This window comes from Trematomus bernacchii, unplaced genomic scaffold (genome assembly GCF_902827165.1).
Source record: "Trematomus bernacchii unplaced genomic scaffold, fTreBer1.1, whole genome shotgun sequence".
NCBI classification, from domain to species: domain Eukaryota; kingdom Metazoa; phylum Chordata; class Actinopteri; order Perciformes; family Nototheniidae; genus Trematomus; species Trematomus bernacchii.
Window position 1 is genome coordinate 16,888,578 of NW_022987593.1, and position 18,781 is coordinate 16,907,358.

Genomic DNA, 18,781 nt, shown 5'->3' on the forward strand with positions numbered 1-18,781 from the left:
TTGTATTAAAAATAGCCGTCACACCTGTTTCATGTTCACCAGGTTAGCCTGAGTGAAGTTAATCTCATCAAACATCACAGTTTCCAGGTAGAGTTACGCAATGAGTGTGTGAACGCAACTGAAATCTCTCTTTTCTCTCCACACACGCACACGCACACGCACACGCACACGCACACGCACACGCACACACACACACACACACAGTGTTCAGAGTGAGTCACACCGTGTGCGCCTGCCACTCCCTTTGGCTCAGGTCAGCATTTTTTCTCATGTTAACACGTTTATCACGTTGTCAAGGGGAGTGTTTGGGTTTTGTTTTTCTGCTCCGTGCTGATTCCTGAATGTCAAGGTTTCAACAATAATGCCTTAAAATGAGTGGGCTTTTCACAGACAAAGAGACATATGGAAGTGCAGGACAAAGAACATACAATACAATACATATCATGCTTAAAGGCTCTGACTATACGATGTCTTCACCTGAGGACAAAAGGCACTTATTATTTGTGCTGCTTTATAGACTTCAGTATTTCTTAGGGAGAAATTGTACTTTTCATTCCTTTACATTTATGTGACGGCTTTATTTACTTCACAGATTCCAAGTATTGATACAAAAAATAAATGACCTATTTAATTTTCCTAAAACGCCTCCATTTGACTCCTTTGTTAACTTCCTGAACATGGTGACATCATTATGAAACACTCGCGTTCCTATTGGCTAGCGCTCCAACACATTGTACGTGATAGGCTAAGGGGTGGGACATCTCTAAGCGGTTGACCAATCACAACAGAGCCGGCCAGCTAACCAATCAGAGCAGACTGGGCTCTGGTTTCAGACAGAGGGTGAAAAGAGGTGCTGCAGCACAGGCAGTATGAGAAAAATAAAGAGCTTTTTGAACATTAAAGTATGAGACATGTCACAGTAGAGGCAATAAATACGTGTGTGTGTGTGTGTGTGTGTGTGTGCGTGTGTGTGTGTGTGTGTGTGTGTGTGTGTGTGTGTGTGTGTGTGTGTGTGTGTGTGTGTGTGTGTGTGTGTGTGTGTGTGTGTGTGTGTGTGTGTGGAACAGATGTGTTAACGTATAAGTGGGTCAGAGATACAGGTTGTACTTTTGTCTGTTGTGGTGTGTCTCTGTGTTTTATGCATACAGTAGGCTACGAGAGGCAGGGCGTGTTGTTGTCGTCCGGGTGTGTTTGCACGAGGGTGTGTGTGATGGGAACGTGTGTGTGTGTTTTGACAGCGACTGACGGAGAGACATTTAATGTGGAACAGGTTTTTCTGCTCCAGATGAAGGTGCAGTGCTCCCGCCTGCAGCTCCCACTCTCACTCTCAGCCGGCAGAGCAAACAGCATGGACTCATAGAGCAGAAACTCCTTAAAACAACTTCAGCAACACGGAGGATCAAACAGCTGCCTGATGGACCCAGAGGTCAGTTTCATTTATCCATCTTCCTGCGTGGTTGTACTTAAGGTGGAGAGCTTTGGGTGACAGCGTTTGGTTTCAGGTGACATCTGACAGGCAGTTTCTGTCAGGGCTCATCTTGACTTCTTAGAGAAATTGTGGGAAAACGTATTCTTCTTTGGTGCTCCTAACTCTCAATGCAAGACTTCAACTAGCAGGCTTTTTGTTTCTATGAATGGTTTTATTTTATTTCTTGCACACAGTTTATTTTCAGCTTTTTGTACTTTCTCTAGCCTATATTAACGCTCACTTTTACTAAGGACAACCTAAAAAAAAGACTTGTTTAAATGAAAAGTAATCATAATAATAAAGCTTTACTTGTGTAGCACTTTCCATACACAGGATGCAGCTCAAAGTGCTTTAAAAAATTCAATTTAAGTCTAACGTTTAAACCTTTTAGCAGACATGTGTTCGTGATATATTACATTACATTACATGTTACTTGTTAGACGCTTTTATCCAAAGCGACTTACATACACATATATAAGCTTTCAAGGAATACAAGGAGGTAAAATAGGCAAGAATGTACAAAATATATATATATATAAACAGATAACCCACTTAGTTAAACCAGAAAAGACATAGGAAAAAAGGAATAAATGCATAAAATAATTAAAACAATACAAATAAAATAAAATAAATATATATCATAATGATAATAATAAGATGTTTTTTGTCATTTAAAAATGTCCACTTAGTTGCTCTGCTCCTGAACACTAGTTTGTGTTGCTAATTAAACTAAAGGAGTATTTCTGCACTTTGGCTTATTGTGAAATGTGTAATACGTAACTTATACGTAGTAAATCAGCTGCCTCCTTTATCTCAGAAGTCATTTAGGGCCAAGTGTGTAATATCATCTAAATGTGAATAATCTGATTGATGTTAGTGTTTGATTTTGGTCTTGAAGACGTGGTCGTTTTTAATCAACTCGTACAGAAATAACAAAATGTAAAACGACTGGGTTCTGAACTACACACTATTTTTCGTTATGAAGGACAGATTTTCTAGCGTATATTTAGTGTTTTGATTGATTTAAATCCTGGCATTGTTGTGTCTTTTTATATCATTGTATCATTACAAAATGGGTGTGCAAATGTTGTGGTTCACAGTTGTCTTGTTGGAAGAAATGTTGACTAGATTGAGATCTTAAACACCTGATACAATATATATTTAAGGAAATCATGCTCTATATTTGAGTATAATTTGACTTAAAAGGGATGGAAAATGATTGGCTGCCATGTCATTCTAAATTATTTGGAAATAATCACATTGGTATTGAGATAATCCTGCGAAAAGCATGTTTGTATCGTAAAATATGTGTATTTATTGATTTACTTATTTCCTAATAACATATAATCTGTGTTGCTTTAAACCCTAACAATCTGTGTCGATGGTGAAACAATTCTGCATTTGTTTTAAAAACGTATTAAATATATTTTACATTGGGCCGTTAAGATGTTATATTTAATACACTTTTATTTTGATGTTTGGAATTAAAACTGCAGTTAGGGTTTGGTTAGGAATAAAGCTTTATTTATTCACACGTGATTTTACATAATTTTCCGATATCCAAATAGAACATAATGTCTCTTTATTTAGTGGAAGTCTGACAGAGTTTTTTTTAACTTAAAGTTGTGGGTGTGGTCCCTTCTGAATGTGTGCTTTTAAAAAGGAAACACCCAACAACAGACCTCTTGTTCGCAGCTCTCCCGATTAACCTGTTCCTGGTTTTCCACACAGCCATATCGCAAGTACCTGAGAGATGCACCTGCTGAGATACATGGGGGTGTCACTATACTGTACATACATACAGTCAGACATACAGTCAGAGATACATACATACATTCATACATACATACATACAGTCAGACATACATACAGTCAGACATACATACAGTCAGACATACATACAGTCAGACATACATACAGTCAGACATATACATACAGTCAGACATACATACATACATACATACATACATACAGTCAGACAGACATACATACAGTCAGACATACATACATACATACATACATACATACAGTCAGACAGACATACATACAGTCAAACATACATACAGTCAGACATACAGTCAGAGATACATACATACATTCATACATACATTCATACATACATACATACCGTCAGACATACATACAGTCAGACATACATACAGTCAGACATACAGTCAGAGATACATACATACATTCATACATACATACATACATACATACATTCATACATACATACATACAGTCAGACATACATACAGTCAGACATACATACAGTCAGACATACATACAGTCAAACATACATACATACATACAGTCAGACATACATACAGACATACATACAGTCAGACAGACATACATACATACAGTCAGACATACATACATACATACATACATACATACATACATACATACATACATACAGTCAGGCATACATACAGTCAAACATACATACATACATACATACAGTCAGACATACATACAGTCAGACAGACATACATACATACAGTCAGACATACATACATACATACATACATACATACATACATACAGTCAGGCATACATACATACATACATACATACATACATACATACATACATACATACATACATACATACATGCATACATACATACATACATACATACAGTCAGGCAACATGTACTCCTACTGTACTGGATGCTGCTTTTTAATTGAGGTGAAACTCAAGTTATGCGATGCAATGAGAGTTTCATAGTACATAGTATTTATCTTGGATTTAGAAGCTCTTGGTATAATGAAAGAAGATATAAAATGGCAACATGAACAGCTGTAAAACCTACTTGAATGACTCTAAATGTCAATTTAAAGCATGCTTTTAAATGGAAAATGTGTGCAGATATGAATTTCTTCAAAACAATATGCATTTTTAAATAATCTCTTTTGTTTCTGCTGTTAAAACGTTGCTTTCTGAACAATATCTAAAAAAAAAACGTTGTGTTTCCCAGATATTAAATTGTTTGGTTTGCTAAGTAAATACGCCCCACCCAAATATTTCTTTCATGATCTTGTACTTTTAAAGGTGTGCTTGAAAATGCGGTTAAAACAGACTGAAGTTTCCCAGAGTGGTGCATTCAAGTGCTATTGGAAAACATAGCTTCTTAGTTGGAATTTAGAGCAAAAGCAATGTTTTTTTTTCCAGCCGCTTGTGTCATGGATTGATCAAAAACATTCCCGACCCTTTAGAAACCCTGCAGTAATACAGGTGTTGTTATTTTCTACCAAGACAAACATGTACAGAAACGTCATACATGCCTCTTGGTTTGAACAAATGTAAGAAGTACCACTGTAGTACACTGGTTGAGTAAGTACTGTGTAAGAATACACTGTTACAAGTCCTTTTTTCTTTAGTTAAAGTTAAAATATCAGCATCAAATACACTTAAAACTATTTTTTTTAAAGTACTCATTAATCAAAATGTCAAATTTCTCCCAAAAATGTATTTGTTATTTTGTTGAACTATTTGTCATTATAAAAAAAAAAATGCTTTGTAGCCTTATCTATTGTTATAAGTCAGAATGTAAAACTAACTTTACATTTTTGCAATTCTAATCAAAGTCTGCAAAGTAACTAAAACTGTCAAGTGTAGTAAAAAGTACATTTGCCTCCAAAAAGTAGTAAAGTAAAAGTAGAAAGTGGCATTCATTGGGAATTCCCAGTAAAGTAAAAGTATGTGAAAATGATACGTAATAATAACAGTAATTGAGTAAATACACTAAGTCACATTCCACCACTGCCATCACATGATCTTAAATGTGTCCCGGGTTTAATCAGCTATTGTTATTATGAAACTTTAACGTGTTAAAAATATAAGGTCAATCCCAAGCTGCACTGTATGTCTCAAGTTAAAAAAACAACTTGATGTCGTTGACTGAACATTTGCTTTTCTTCCATAGGTTTAATCAGAAGGGATTTTAATGCAGCTGTAACAGAGACACAGCAATCATGGTAAGAAACACCTTCATCTTCTTTCAGTTCTGTGATTAAAACGTTATATAACAGCTAAATGTCAGTTTAAGTGTTTATAGCTCAACCTGTTGAGGCGTGTTTTTGTTTTAAACACTTTATGAAATGTCTTTGTTTGCAGCCTTCACACCGCAGGGGAAGGAGTCTCTCCGACGCCCTGACCCTGGAGCAGTCGGAGGAGGGAGGGCTCATTGTTTCCAGCATCAACGACAGCGCCTCAGCCAATCAGGGGCTGAGGAAAGGTATAACCCTCCACTTGCTACTGAAACCTTTTTTCTCTGATTGTTTTTAAAGGTCACCTATTATGCAAAATCCACTTCTTCATGTCTCTTCTACATCAACATGTGTCCCCTCTTCTTCATGTCTCTTCTACATCAACATGTGTCCCCTCTTCTTCCTGTCTCTTCTACATCAACATGTGTCCCCTCTTCTTCCTGTCTCTTCTACATCAACATGTGTCCCCTCTTCTTCATGTCTCTTCTACATCAACATGTGTCCCCTCTTCTTCATGTCTCTTCTACATCAACATGTGTCCTCTCTTCTTCATGTCTCTTCTACATCAACATGTGTCCCCTCTTCTTCATGTCTCTTCTACATCAACATGTGTCCCCTCTTCTTCATGGCTCTTCTACATCAACATGTGTCCCCTCTTCTTCATGTCTCTTCTACATCAACACGTGTCCCCTCTTCTTCATGTCTCTTCTACATCAGCATGTGTCCCCTCTTCTTCATGTCTCTTCTACATCAACACGTGTCCCCTCTTCTTCATGTCTCTTCTACATCAACATGTGTCCCCTCTTCTTCATGTCTCTTCTACATCACCATGTGTCCCCTCTTCTTCATGTCTCTTCTACATCACCATGTGTCCCCTCTGTGGAAAGAGACTCTGAAAGTTTCAGGAAAAAAGATTCTCTCTCTTTTTGTCCTGATCCATTTATATAAAAACCTGTCTGAAAATGAGCACCATTGTGTTCTTTTTAACCAAATCTCTCTCAGAGTGGCGTGGGGAGGGGCTCCTTATTTTCATCTAAAGTAACAGACAGAGAATCAGCACTTTTGAAACGGGGCTGAAACAGAGGGGATTATGGGATGCTGCAATGATCTGTTTGTTATTTGGAGCCAAACACTTCAGAGACATGTTTTGTATATATCTGAGACCTATAATATATTGATGAAAAGAAGTACAATAGGGGACCTTTAAGCAATACATATATTTGCTTTTAAAGTTTAAACAGTTTTAACTCCATTCCCAGTTCAAGACCAACTTTGTGCATTTGACTCAAACCCTGTACGCTTTAGGCTGATTAAGCAGGAGACACTTTAAATGTGCAGTATTTACAGTTGTAAATGTTTATTTACATTTTTATAGCGCATTGAATGTAAAGCTCTCCTAAATATTTGTGTACAGAAGTATACACAATTTTACACCTTACAAAATGCATTCAAATTATAATGGATTGCACGATTAGGTCTCACTTGGTGTTAATGTCTGTCTACACACTTTGGTTGAAATACAACATTGCAGTTCTAATATTAAAGCTCCTCTGAAGACTATCAAATGTTTTAGAGGTTTGTTTTGCGACACAAAACCTAGTGCAAAGTTGTTTTGAATTTGACACATAGAGCTTGTTCATGTTCTGAAACAATCTACTGTTTAATGCACACTTGAATTTCGTTTTTCAGGGGATGAGATTTTGGGAGGCACAATCAATTTCGATCAGTTATCAAAAACGGAGGTGTTAGAAGTGTTGGAGCTGATGAAGCCGTACGATGAGTTCCAAGTACTCACCAGGAACAAAATGAGCAAGAGCGTCGGAAACCTGGACCAGATAACAAAGAGTCCTGAGACGGTAGGTAGTCAAGTCAAACAAGAGCTCTTTAATGTTCATTTGCTAGAGAATTGTTACCTTGATGGAAACATTAAACTTACATTCTAATCACCAAGTTGTGGTTTGTATTTCCAGATGCTGAATGATTCTTACAACAAACTCTACAACAACAAAATCAAGAAGTTCATGAAGAGTGAGGAGGAGCTAAGCGCCAAGCCAACTGATCCAGGTTCGTCTAAGGTGGGGTTGCCTCGCCTTGGAGTTGACTTTGGACTTATGAAACCCAAGCCTCTGATCACAGACATTGATGATGATTCAGAATCTGATGAAGGTGGAGAATTAACATACAACAGCAATCTGAACCTTCCACCGCTGGGTTTTGGATCCAATGGGACAACTATAAGTGGAGCTCAGGTACCAAGACTGAAAGTTGATGCTAGAGGTCCACAGTTTAACGCTCAAGGCTTCAATGTGTCTGGATCATTACCAGAGGGTCGAAATCCTACAGCTGGTATACAACTTCCAAGAAATGGACATTTTAGATCTCCAGAAATGGGAATGGACTTAAAGGGTTTAGATGCTAGTGCCCCTGACATAGGGACTAACCATGGAGGGGGAACAATCACGGGTCCATCCCTTGACTTTGATTCTCCCAAAGTGGGCTTTGAAGGACCAAACAGAATGCCAAAATTCAAACTGCCAGACCTGGGGCTATCTGGACCCTCTTTTAGTAGCTCAGAAGGTGAGGTCAACACACCAGATATAGGAACCTCAGGTAAGCTGGGACTCAGGTATTCCAAGAGACACAAATACCCAGATCTAAATGTTGACAATCCTTCTGGTTATCTAGAGTCACCCAAGCTGAGGCTGTCTGGAAGACCTACTGACTTAGACCTAGAAATGCCAGGTGTAGATGCGTCACAACTTGATGTACATGGGCCAGACATTGACATGCCTTCAGGTAAAGTCAAAGTTCCATTTAAGAAACCAAAGATGAATCTGAGATCTTCAGATTTGGATGTGGATGCTCCCTCAGGCAAGGTTAAAAAGCCAAGATTTAAGGTATTTGGGACATTGCCAAAGAATAAAGATGTGGATCTGAATGCAGGGATGAAAACACCCGAACTAGCTCTGAGATCACCAAAGCTAAAAGGCATCGATGCACCTGATGTGAGTGTACCAAAAATGGATCTTAGAGCTCCAAATTTGGACCTCGACTCTCCAGATTTTGACATTGGTTCCCCCAAGGGGAAATTCTCAATGCCAAAGTTTAACATGCCCAGCTTAGACTTTTCAGGTCCAAAAGGAGGATTTGATGCATCTCTAGACAGACCAGACCTGCCATCAGGTAATCTTGATCTAAATGTGTCTAAGCCAGACATTGATGCACCTTCACTTGATCTGAAAGGTCCAAGGTCAAATCTGAAAATGCCTGATATTGGAAGTCCAAGTTTTAATATGCCAGATTTTGGATTGTCAGGACCAAAGCTAAAAGGGCCTGATGGTAAACTAAGGACTCCTGACTTTGATCTCACAGCCCCTACATTTAAGGGCGCTATTGGCTCTCCAGATTTGAATTTGCCCAAGATGGACCTTAATAAACCTAAACTAGATCTTTCTGGCCCAGACGTCGACTTTGATATGCCCTCGGGTAAATTCAAAGTACCAGCAATGAAGAAACCAAATATTAACTTGAATGCTCCTGACATGCATATTAATGCTCCCAAGTTTGATATGAACACTCCAGATGTCAACATCGGTTCACCCAAAGCAAATTTAAATATGCCAAAATTTAAGATGCCCAAATTTGGTCTTCCAAGCCTGAAAGGACCTGAGATCGATGGCAATTTTGATGGTCCAGACTTCGATATCAATGCACCTAATATCAATCTTAAAGGTCCAAAAGCTGAACTGAAAACACCTGATATGGATATATCTGGTCCTAACCTTCGTGGTGGCTTTAATGCACCAGACTTAAACATGCCAAAGGTTGACCTTAACACCCCGAAACTGAACTTTGACATGCCATCAGGTAAACTGAAAATGCCAGAGCTTCATGCTCCAGACTGGGATGTAAATGCTCCCTCAGGCAAAATGAAAATGCCTAAATTCAATCTTTCAGGTACACTACCAAAGGGACCAAATCTGGACATTGACACTGATCTGAATGCTCCAAAGATAAAGGGTGGATTTGATGCTCCTGACTTGAACTTACCAAAAATGAACCTTAAAGCTCCCAAGTTAGATGTAAATACACCAGATGTAAACATTGGTTCACCCAAAGCAAAATTTAAAATGCCCAAATTCAAAATGCCCAAATTTGGTAAACCAAGCCTCAAAGGACCTGAGATTGGCGGAAACTTTGATGGCCCAGATCTTGATGTTAATGTACCCAATGTCAACCTCAAAGGTCCTAGAGCTGACATGGAAATGCCAGATGTGGATATATCTGGTCCATCTGGAAAATTCAAAATGCCACATTTTAACATGCCAAATGTTGGGCTATCTGGTCCAAAAATAGATGGCCCTAACCTGGACCTGAAAACACCTGATCTAGACATATCTGGCCCTAACTTCAGTGGTGGTTTAAATGCACCAGACATTAACATGCCCAAGGTTGATCTTAAAACCCCCAAACTGGACTTCAACAGCCCAAAGTTGAACTTAGACATGCCATCAGGTAAACTGAAAATGCCAGAGCTTCATGCTCCGGACTGGGACATAAATGCCCCCTCCGGCAAAATGAAAATGCCTAAATTCAATCTTTCGGGAACCCTACCAAAGGGACCAAATATGGACATTGACACTGACTTGGGTTCACCAGATCTGAGTCTGAATGCACCAAAGATAAAGGGTGGATTTAGTGCTCCTGACTTGGACTTACCAGACATGAACCTTAAAGCTCCCAAGTTAAATGTAAAAACTCCAGATTTCAACATTGGTTCACCGAAAACTAAATTTAAAATGCCCAAATTGAAAATGCCTAAATTAAATTTTCCAGGCATAAAGGGACCTGAAATTGACGGAAACTTAGATGGCCCAGACATCGACTTGAATGCACCCAATGTCAACCTCAAAGGTCCTAAAGGTGATATGGAAATGCCAGATCTTGATATATCTGGGAAATTCAAAAAGGCCAATTTTAACATGCCTGATTTTGGTCTTTCTGGTCCAAAAATAGATGGCCCTAATCTGGACCTGAAAACACCTGATCTTGATATATCTGGTCCATCTGGGAAATTCAAAAAGCCAAATTTTAACATGCCTAATTTTGGTCTTTCTGGTCCAAAAATAGATGGCCCTAACCTGGACCTGAAGACACCTGATCTAGACATATCTGGTCCTAACTTCAGTGGTGGTTTAAATGCACCAGACATTAACATGCCCAAGGTTGATCTTAAAGCCCCCAAACTGGACTTCAACAGCCCAAAGTTGAACTTAGACATGCCATCAGGTAAACTGAAAATGCCGGAGCTTCATGCTCCAGACTGGGACATAAATGCCCCCTCCGGCAAATTCAAAATGCCTAAATTAAATTTTCCAGGCATAAAGGGACCTGAATTTGACGGAAACTTGGATGGCCCAGACATCGACTTGAATGCACCCAATGTCAACCTCAAAGGTCCTAAAGGTGATATGGAAATGCCAGATCTTGATATATCTGGGAAATTCAAAAAGCCCAATTTTAACATGCCTAATTTTGGTCTTTCTGGTCCAAAAATAGATGGCCCTAACCTGGACCTGAAAACACCTGATCTAGACATATCTGGCCCTAACTTCAGTGGTGGTTTAAATGCACCAGACATTAACATGCCCAAGGTTGATCTTAAAACCCCCAAACTGGACTTCAACAGCCCAAAGTTGAACTTAGACATGCCATCAGGTAAACTGAAAATGCCAGAGCTTCATGCTCCGGACTGGGACATAAATGCCCCCTCCGGCAAAATGAAAATGCCTAAATTCAATCTTTCGGGAACCCTACCAAAGGGACCAAATATGGACATTGACACTGACTTGGGTTCACCAGATCTGAGTCTGAATGCACCAAAGATAAAGGGTGGATTTAGTGCTCCTGACTTGGACTTACCAGACATGAACCTTAAAGCTCCCAAGTTAAATGTAAAAACTCCAGATTTCAACATTGGTTCACCGAAAACTAAATTTAAAATGCCTAAATTGAAAATGCCTAAATTAAATTTTCCAGGCGTAAAGGGACCTGAAATTGACGGAAACTTAGATGGCCCAGACATCGACTTGAATGCACCCAATGTCAACCTCAAAGGTCCTAAAGGTGATATGGAAATGCCAGATCTTGATATATCTGGGAAATTCAAAAAGGTCAATTTTAACATGCCTGATTTTGGTCTTTCTGGTCCAAAAATAGATGGCCCTAACCTGGACCTGAAAACACCTGATCTTGATATATCTGGTCCATCTGGGAAATTCAAAAAGCCCAATTTTAACATGCCTAATTTTGGTCTTTCTGGTCCAAAAATAGATGGCCCTAACCTGGACCTGAAGACACCTGATCTAGACATATCTGGCCCTAACTTCAGTGGTGGTTTAAATGCACCAGACATTAACATGCCCAAGGTTGATCTTAAAACCCCCAAACTGGACTTCAACAGCCCAAAGTTGAACTTAGACATGCCATCAGGTAAACTGAAAATGCCAGAGCTTCATGCTCCGGACTGGGACATAAATGCCCCCTCCGGCAAAATGAAAATGCCTAAATTCAATCTTTCGGGAACCCTACCAAAGGGACCAAATATGGACATTGACACTGACTTGGGTTCACCAGATCTGAGTCTGAATGCACCAAAGATAAAGGGTGGATTTAGTGCTCCTGACTTGGACTTACCAAACATGAACCTTAAGGCTCCCAAAGCTAAATTTAAAATGCCCAAATTCAAAATGCCTAAATTTGGTAAACCAAGCCTCAAAGGACCTGAGATTGGCGGAAACTTTGATGGCCCAGATCTTGATATTAATGTACCCAATGTCAACCTCAAAGGTCCTAAAGCTGACATGGAAATGCCAGATCTCGATATATCTGGTCCATCTGGGAAATTCAAAAAGCCACATTTTAACATGCCAAATGTTGGGCTTTCTGGTCCAAAGTTGGATGGCCCTAACCTGGGCCTGAAAACACCTGATCTTGATATATCTGGTCCTAACTTCAGTGGAGGTTTAAATGCACCAGACATGAACATGCCCAAGATTGACTTCAACACCCCAAAACTGAACATGCCATCAGGTAAACTGAAAATGCCAGAGCTAAATTCTCCAGACTGGGACATTAGTGCTCCCTCCGGCAAAATGAAAATGCCTAAATTCGATCTTTCAGGCAAATTACCAAAAGGACCAAATATGGACTTTAAAGCTCCCAAAATAGACATGAACACTCCAGATATCAACATTGGTTCACCTAAAGCAAAGCTGAAAATGCCCAAATTAAAAATGCCTAAAGTGAACCTACCAAGCCTACAAGGACCTGATATTGATGGAAACTTTGATGGTCCAGACATTGATATCAATGCACCAGATGTCAACCTAAAAGCGCCCAAAACTGACTTTGAAATGCCGGATGTTGGTTTTGGGAGCCCATCTGGACATTTCAAAAAGCCACATTTGAAAATGCCCGATGTGGGATTTTCCAGTCGAGAGTTCGATGGCCCAGACTTCGACTTTGAATCACCAGATCTTAATGCCAGATTACCAAAGGTTCCAAATTTGAACATAAATTCAGGCCTAAAAACACCAGATCTTAATCTCAAATCTCCAAAATTGAAAGGTGGAATCAATGTCCCCAAATTCGGATTGCCAAACATGGACCTTAAGGCTCCAAAGTTTGATATGGACACTCCAGATCTCAACATTGATGCAAAGTTCAAAACGCCCCAAATCAAGATGCCAAAGGGCCCCAATGTTGACATAAACGGAGGCATACCTGACCTGAATATCCCAAATGTCAGCGGTCCAAATGGAACATTTAAAATGCCAAGTTTAAACACACCAGACATGAATCTTTCAGGACCTAAACTGAAAGGCCCTGGTATTAATATGCCAGACTTAAATCTGCCTGATACCAGTTTCAATGCAATGCGTCCTGATCTAGGAATAGATGGTAACATAGGCCGACCTGACATGAACTTCAATGCCCCGAATTTCAAAGGAAGACTAAGTGGCCCAGACGTTGACATGAACATGCCCTCAGGAAACATCCAGGGTCCTCAGACTGATTTTGATATGGAAGGCAGAAAATTCAAACTTCCTTCTTTCAAGCTGCCTCAGTTTGGAGGTCCAGATCTTAATAGGGAAGGGTGCGATATTGACTTTGATGCATCTCTGAGATCCCCCCTGAATACAAAAATGAACATGAAACCACAACAGTTGATTGGGGATTTCACAGGCCCAAATGTTAGCTCCCCAAACATGCCGAAAGTGGCAATGCGGAATCCCCAAATGCATCTCAAATCTCCAGATTTTAACATGGATGATCCTTCGCTAAATTTTGGAGGACCTTCTAATATGAATCTCAGATCAGAAATCCCAGACATGAGAATGCCTGCACTGGATATAGATGGAGATGTCAGACTTCATCACAATGATAGACAGCTCCCGAGGACCCAAGTTAGGTCCAGCTTCCCTATGGTGGACGCTGGTTTTAACCCCCAGTTTGATTACAATCGTTCAGATCTCAACATTGATGATTTCACGGGAAAAGATCATGTACTTAGAGCCAGAGGTTCGAGATTGGACGGCCAGACACAAGGCAACCATGGACAGGCAATGTTCCCGTCAGGTATTAATCTTGACATGAGGGACCCCAGACAAACCAGAAGAGTTCCTTCTGGTGACATTCAAATACATACAAGGCCTAGATCAATGCAGCAGGTACCTAACACACATATGCCACAGTTCTCTCAGGATCCAAGGTCAATGCAACAGGTACCTAACGCACATATGCCACAGTTCTCTCAGGATCCAAGGTCAATGCAACAGGTAGCTAACGCACATATGCCACAGTTCTCTCAGGATCCAAGGTCAATGCAACAGTTACCTAACGCACGTATGCCACAGTTCTCTCAGGATCCAAGATCAATGCAACAGGTAGTTAATGCACGTATGCCACAGTTCTCTCAGGACCCAAGATCAATGCAACAGTTACCTAATGCACGTATGCCACAGTTCTCTCAGGACCCAAGATCAATGCAACAGGTAGCTAATGCACATTTGCAAAATGTCTCTCAAGATCCAAGATTAATGCAGCAGGTACCTAACGCACGTTTGTCACAGTTCACTCAAAATCCAAGATCAATGCAGCAGGTACCTAAAGCACGTTTGCAAAATGTCTCTCAGGATCAAAGATCAATGCAGCAGGTACCTTACGCACGTTTGCAAAATGTCTCACAGGATCAAAGATCAATGCAGCAGGTACCTAATGCACGTTTGCAAAATGTCTCTCAGGATCAAAGATCAATGCAGCAACTACATCACACACGTATGCCACAGTTCTCTCCAGATCAGAGAATAAGAGTACCTGACGGTTCAGACGGATACTACGTCACTAGTTTCCCGAACCAACCACAAAATCAAAGAATGCCAAATCGCAAATATAACACTCTCGGGGGGCCTAACTTTCGTCCACGAAACGTAGACCTAGAAGTTCTCGGACAAAATGACGTAAAAGGGGGGTCAACTTTCTTTTTTTCCAACCTCATATAGGTGTAAAAAAACAGGTGTTTTCATAAGCTGTTAAACATATTTCTATTGTGTGTTATTTTTGTATATTGGGGTTTATTTATTGTGAGTTCAGCTGTTGATTGTATGATTTATGCATATGTCAAAATGTATGTCTTTTTTTGCATATTTTACGTTTTTTATTTGTGTACAAAGCTTTGTGTAGGTGCTTTGTAATGATCCAGTTTACATTACTCTACAGCATCCTTGCACTTGTTTTATGTTGACGTTTTGTACACCTTTTCTTATTTGTACTATGTTTGTGCTTTTACTTGAAAAGCAGGTGGTCTTTCCATGTACATTGAGTTGAATGAGGCTCCTTAAATCCTAACAATTCCCACCTTTTTTTCATGTTAGATTTTGAAACTCAAGGAGCAATTTGTGGATTTCTGAGAACTATTTTAAGATAAAATGTTATAGGTTTTTTATATATTATATATTAACGAGATATTGAAATAACCAAATATGTGCATATGTTTATATTATACAGTAAACACCCACTTTATTTGTTATTGATTGGGGATGTATAGTTGAGTTTGTATGACCATTTTTTGTTCGACAGAGTTTTTGCTTTAAGGTTTCTGAGCATAAATATAATGAATGTCAATGACAATTATTCAAGATGCCTTTATATACTAAACTGTAAAAAACGGACATAAGCCATTTTATAAGTGACCATGAAGCTATTAAAAGTGTTCCAATGTATCCACCCTTTATCCTTTTGTTATAGCATTGCCCACAAATAATAAACAGAAAGAATGTGAACAGTATTTGTTTCCTAATTCATTTTGGCTTGCTTTGTTAAAAGGGAGCTAACATACTGTATGAGCTGTTTCATAATTAGTGCGACTGCTGTTCAACAGCATTCCACTTTTGTTCTTCAAATCCTTATTCTTCAATTTCTTCTTATTATTATTATTATTATTTCAGTTCTTCCGTACATTTTCAACTACTTCAGCATACTTTCAGATATTGAAACCATTCAAATATTAAAATGTTCAGCTCCTTCAGGACATGTGTAAATATTCAGCTTTAAAAACAAAGGAGGAACCTTCAAATCCTCTTTTACCTAGACCATGTGCACAATGCTACTCCTTCCACCTACTTTCAGCTATAGAGACTTCATTCCAACTTTAAAATGTGACACATCTTTCTGACATTATCCATATTACAAAACTTTCAAATCAGATTTATAGTTTTTGAAATATTTAACTTAGTTTGGAGCTTGGTAAAGAGGGCTTCTTCAGATTTTAACATTAGTGTGTATTGCGCCGCTCGTTAAGTCTTAAGTTGATCTCAAAACAGAGTGCAGGAGAGCCTGAAATTCGCCTACACATTTATTTAAACCTACCTTTTGTCCTTACGTTTAGTCCTTCTGCATCACCTTGTAGTCATTTTGCATACATTTGTAGTCATTTTGCATACATGTGTAGTCCTTTTGCATCACCTTGTGGTCATTTTGCATACATTTGTAGTCATTTTGCATCACCTTGGGGTCATTTTGCATACATTTGTAATCATTTTCCATCACCTTGGGGTCATTTTGCATTCATTTCTAGTCCTTTTGCATCACCTTGTGGTCATTTTGCATACATTTGTAATCATTTTCCATCACCTTGGGGTCATTTTGCATTCATTTCTAGTCCTTTTGCATCACCTTGTAGTCCTTTTGCATACATTATAGTCATTTTGAATCTCTCTGTAGTCATTTTGCATTCATTTGTAGTCCTTTTGCATCACATTGTAATCATTTTTCATCAATTATTAGTCTTAGATAAATGTTAATCTTCTAGAATGAAACATATTTCAGTGCCAAATTTAATTTCATAGACTTTCAAAAAGCTCCATCCCAAATACCTCGACATTGTATTTAAGTACAGAACCCGAGTAAATGTAGTATAAACACACACATACAACACAAGATCAGCAAAAATATATACTTTTTAATCCACTTAATGTTTTTTTCTGCAAATGTGTGAATTTGATCTCAGAGTTTTTAATAAACACTTTAATCTCAGAGAATGTTTTCCTTTTTGACGGTAAATGTAAAACTTTAATCTCGTAAAATCAAACCTGTGTCTGTGTGTGTGAGTTTGGTTTGTTGTTTCAGTATTTATTCAGATACAATTACACACAGATGATCCTTAAATAAAAAGCTCTTTCCAGAGTTAATGGGGAGTAGAGACATTTCCTCTGTGATCCCCGCTCCTCCCTTCCGGTTTTCTTCCAGAATCATCCTGGTTTCCTGTCGGTCTTAATCTGCACGTTACTAGATCTGACCTCAGTCCAACAACCGCATTACCGTATTATTTAGTCCCAACAGAGAGGTGCATGGAGGACGTATTTCTGTGTTGTACCCTGAAGGCAGCATATTATGCTTAACAGCGGTGTGTTATCGAGTATTAATAATCTCTGAACTGTCCGAAACGATCAATCAGAATCTAGTATTCAACTCACTCGTGTAATAAAGTTTATTAATATATAAATCCCTTACCCATCCCTAAGAACTCTTCATCCCTGGCCAGCAGATAACTCCCAGCACCATACTTTATTTGATGCAGTGCATACTTTTGAGAATTTCAAATGTATTCTTGTCTGTTCTATATAGTGTGCATTTAGATTTAGACATTTTACAGTGAATATGGATATTATTGCTTTAATCTTTATTTCTCTTCTATTTTACTCTATATTTTTTCTGATTTATTCTATTTAGTTTTTTTATTCCATTTTGTATTTTATTCTATTTTAAGATTATTTTGATTCTGTACAATGACTCCATGCTGCTGTGACAACCCAATTTCCCAATTTGGGATGAATAAAGCATCCATCCATCCATCCATCCATCCATCCATCCATCCATCCATCCATCCATCCATCCATCCATCCATAAATCCATCCATTTTGAAACTCTACATCAGATTGTCCTGATATTCTCTGAATGACTAGATGGGGTGTCCTGCTATCACCCTGGAGTGAAAATAGTCTTTGATTGACTTCGAATGACTCTTTGATTATGGACAGTTGCCATTAAATAATAATCAAAATATAGATGGACAATAGATCTAATTTGGGTTATAAGGAAAACACAGACCCTCATCACCGAGGTCACAATATCAATAGCCTATAGGCAAAACACAGAAGATCAACAAAAGATATGACATAAAATGAACTTACCAAAGCTGAAGTAGATGGTCAACTTCATTCATTTTCTTTCCGTTTTACTGATTTTAATCGCTATACGCTGCTCTCTCTCATCTCCTCTTCACTACAGGGTGAAAACTACACTTTTCGCGTCACACGTACTTACAGCCAATCAGCTCTCTGAATTATGAGATGACGTTTGGTAGGTATGTCAGCACAGTGCCCCTATGTTGATTATTTTTTTGCCGCACACATTGAATAGAAAAAGACTCTGAGCATGCGCAGTGTAGTTTTTACAGCACCCATTCACAGTGAGAGGGGCTAGATCGGGGCTAGATCGGGGCTAGATCGGGGCTAGATCGGGGCTTGACTCACATCGCGGCTCAATAGGTACACTGTAGACACTAATTAGAAGAACGCAGACTAAAACAGCAATGTACAGACGAATCAGATGATTAAACATGATCTTAAAATGTATTTTTTTTGCCTTTATTTGCATTTTTTTGGAATTCTTATTTGAACTACTTTCTGCTGACACTAGGTGGGGCTGTGCCCCACCTAGTGTCAGAGGCTGGCTTGACCGCAGTGGGGAACTGATG

At 38.9% G+C, this 18,781-nt stretch overlaps 1 protein-coding gene across 5 annotated transcripts; it reads left to right on the top strand.

Annotated features, from left to right (window-relative positions):
• Window positions 1–1,287: 1,287 nt before the first annotated feature.
• Window positions 1,288–15,811, top strand: si:ch211-69b7.6 (neuroblast differentiation-associated protein AHNAK). 5 transcript variants are annotated; one of them, XM_034129743.1, is made up of 6 exons: window positions 1,288–1,426; window positions 5,400–5,451; window positions 5,591–5,711; window positions 7,153–7,319; window positions 7,434–11,001; window positions 11,776–15,811. In XM_034129743.1, exons 2-6 carry the CDS (start codon window positions 5,449–5,451, stop codon window positions 15,024–15,026), a joined length of 7,110 nt encoding a protein of 2,369 aa, XP_033985634.1. In that variant the 5' UTR covers window positions 1,288–1,426; window positions 5,400–5,448; the 3' UTR covers window positions 15,027–15,811. The 5 variants fall into 5 exon arrangements, with proteins under 5 accessions (XP_033985634.1, XP_033985631.1, XP_033985630.1 ...); XM_034129740.1 differs by having other exon boundaries at window positions 1,291–1,426; window positions 7,434–10,458; window positions 10,573–15,811; XM_034129742.1 differs by having other exon boundaries at window positions 1,292–1,426; window positions 7,434–10,559; window positions 10,989–15,811.
• Window positions 15,812–18,781: the final 2,970 nt, after the last annotated feature.

Excerpts from the sequence above, each read along its gene's own strand:
- si:ch211-69b7.6 (XM_034129739.1), top strand. Across the intron at positions 5,712-7,152 it reads CAATCAGGGGCTGAGGAAAG|GGGATGAGATTTTGGGAGGC; the intron begins GTATAACCCTCC and ends TTCGTTTTTCAG. Across the intron at positions 7,320-7,433 it reads TAACAAAGAGTCCTGAGACG|ATGCTGAATGATTCTTACAA; the intron begins GTAGGTAGTCAA and ends TTGTATTTCCAG.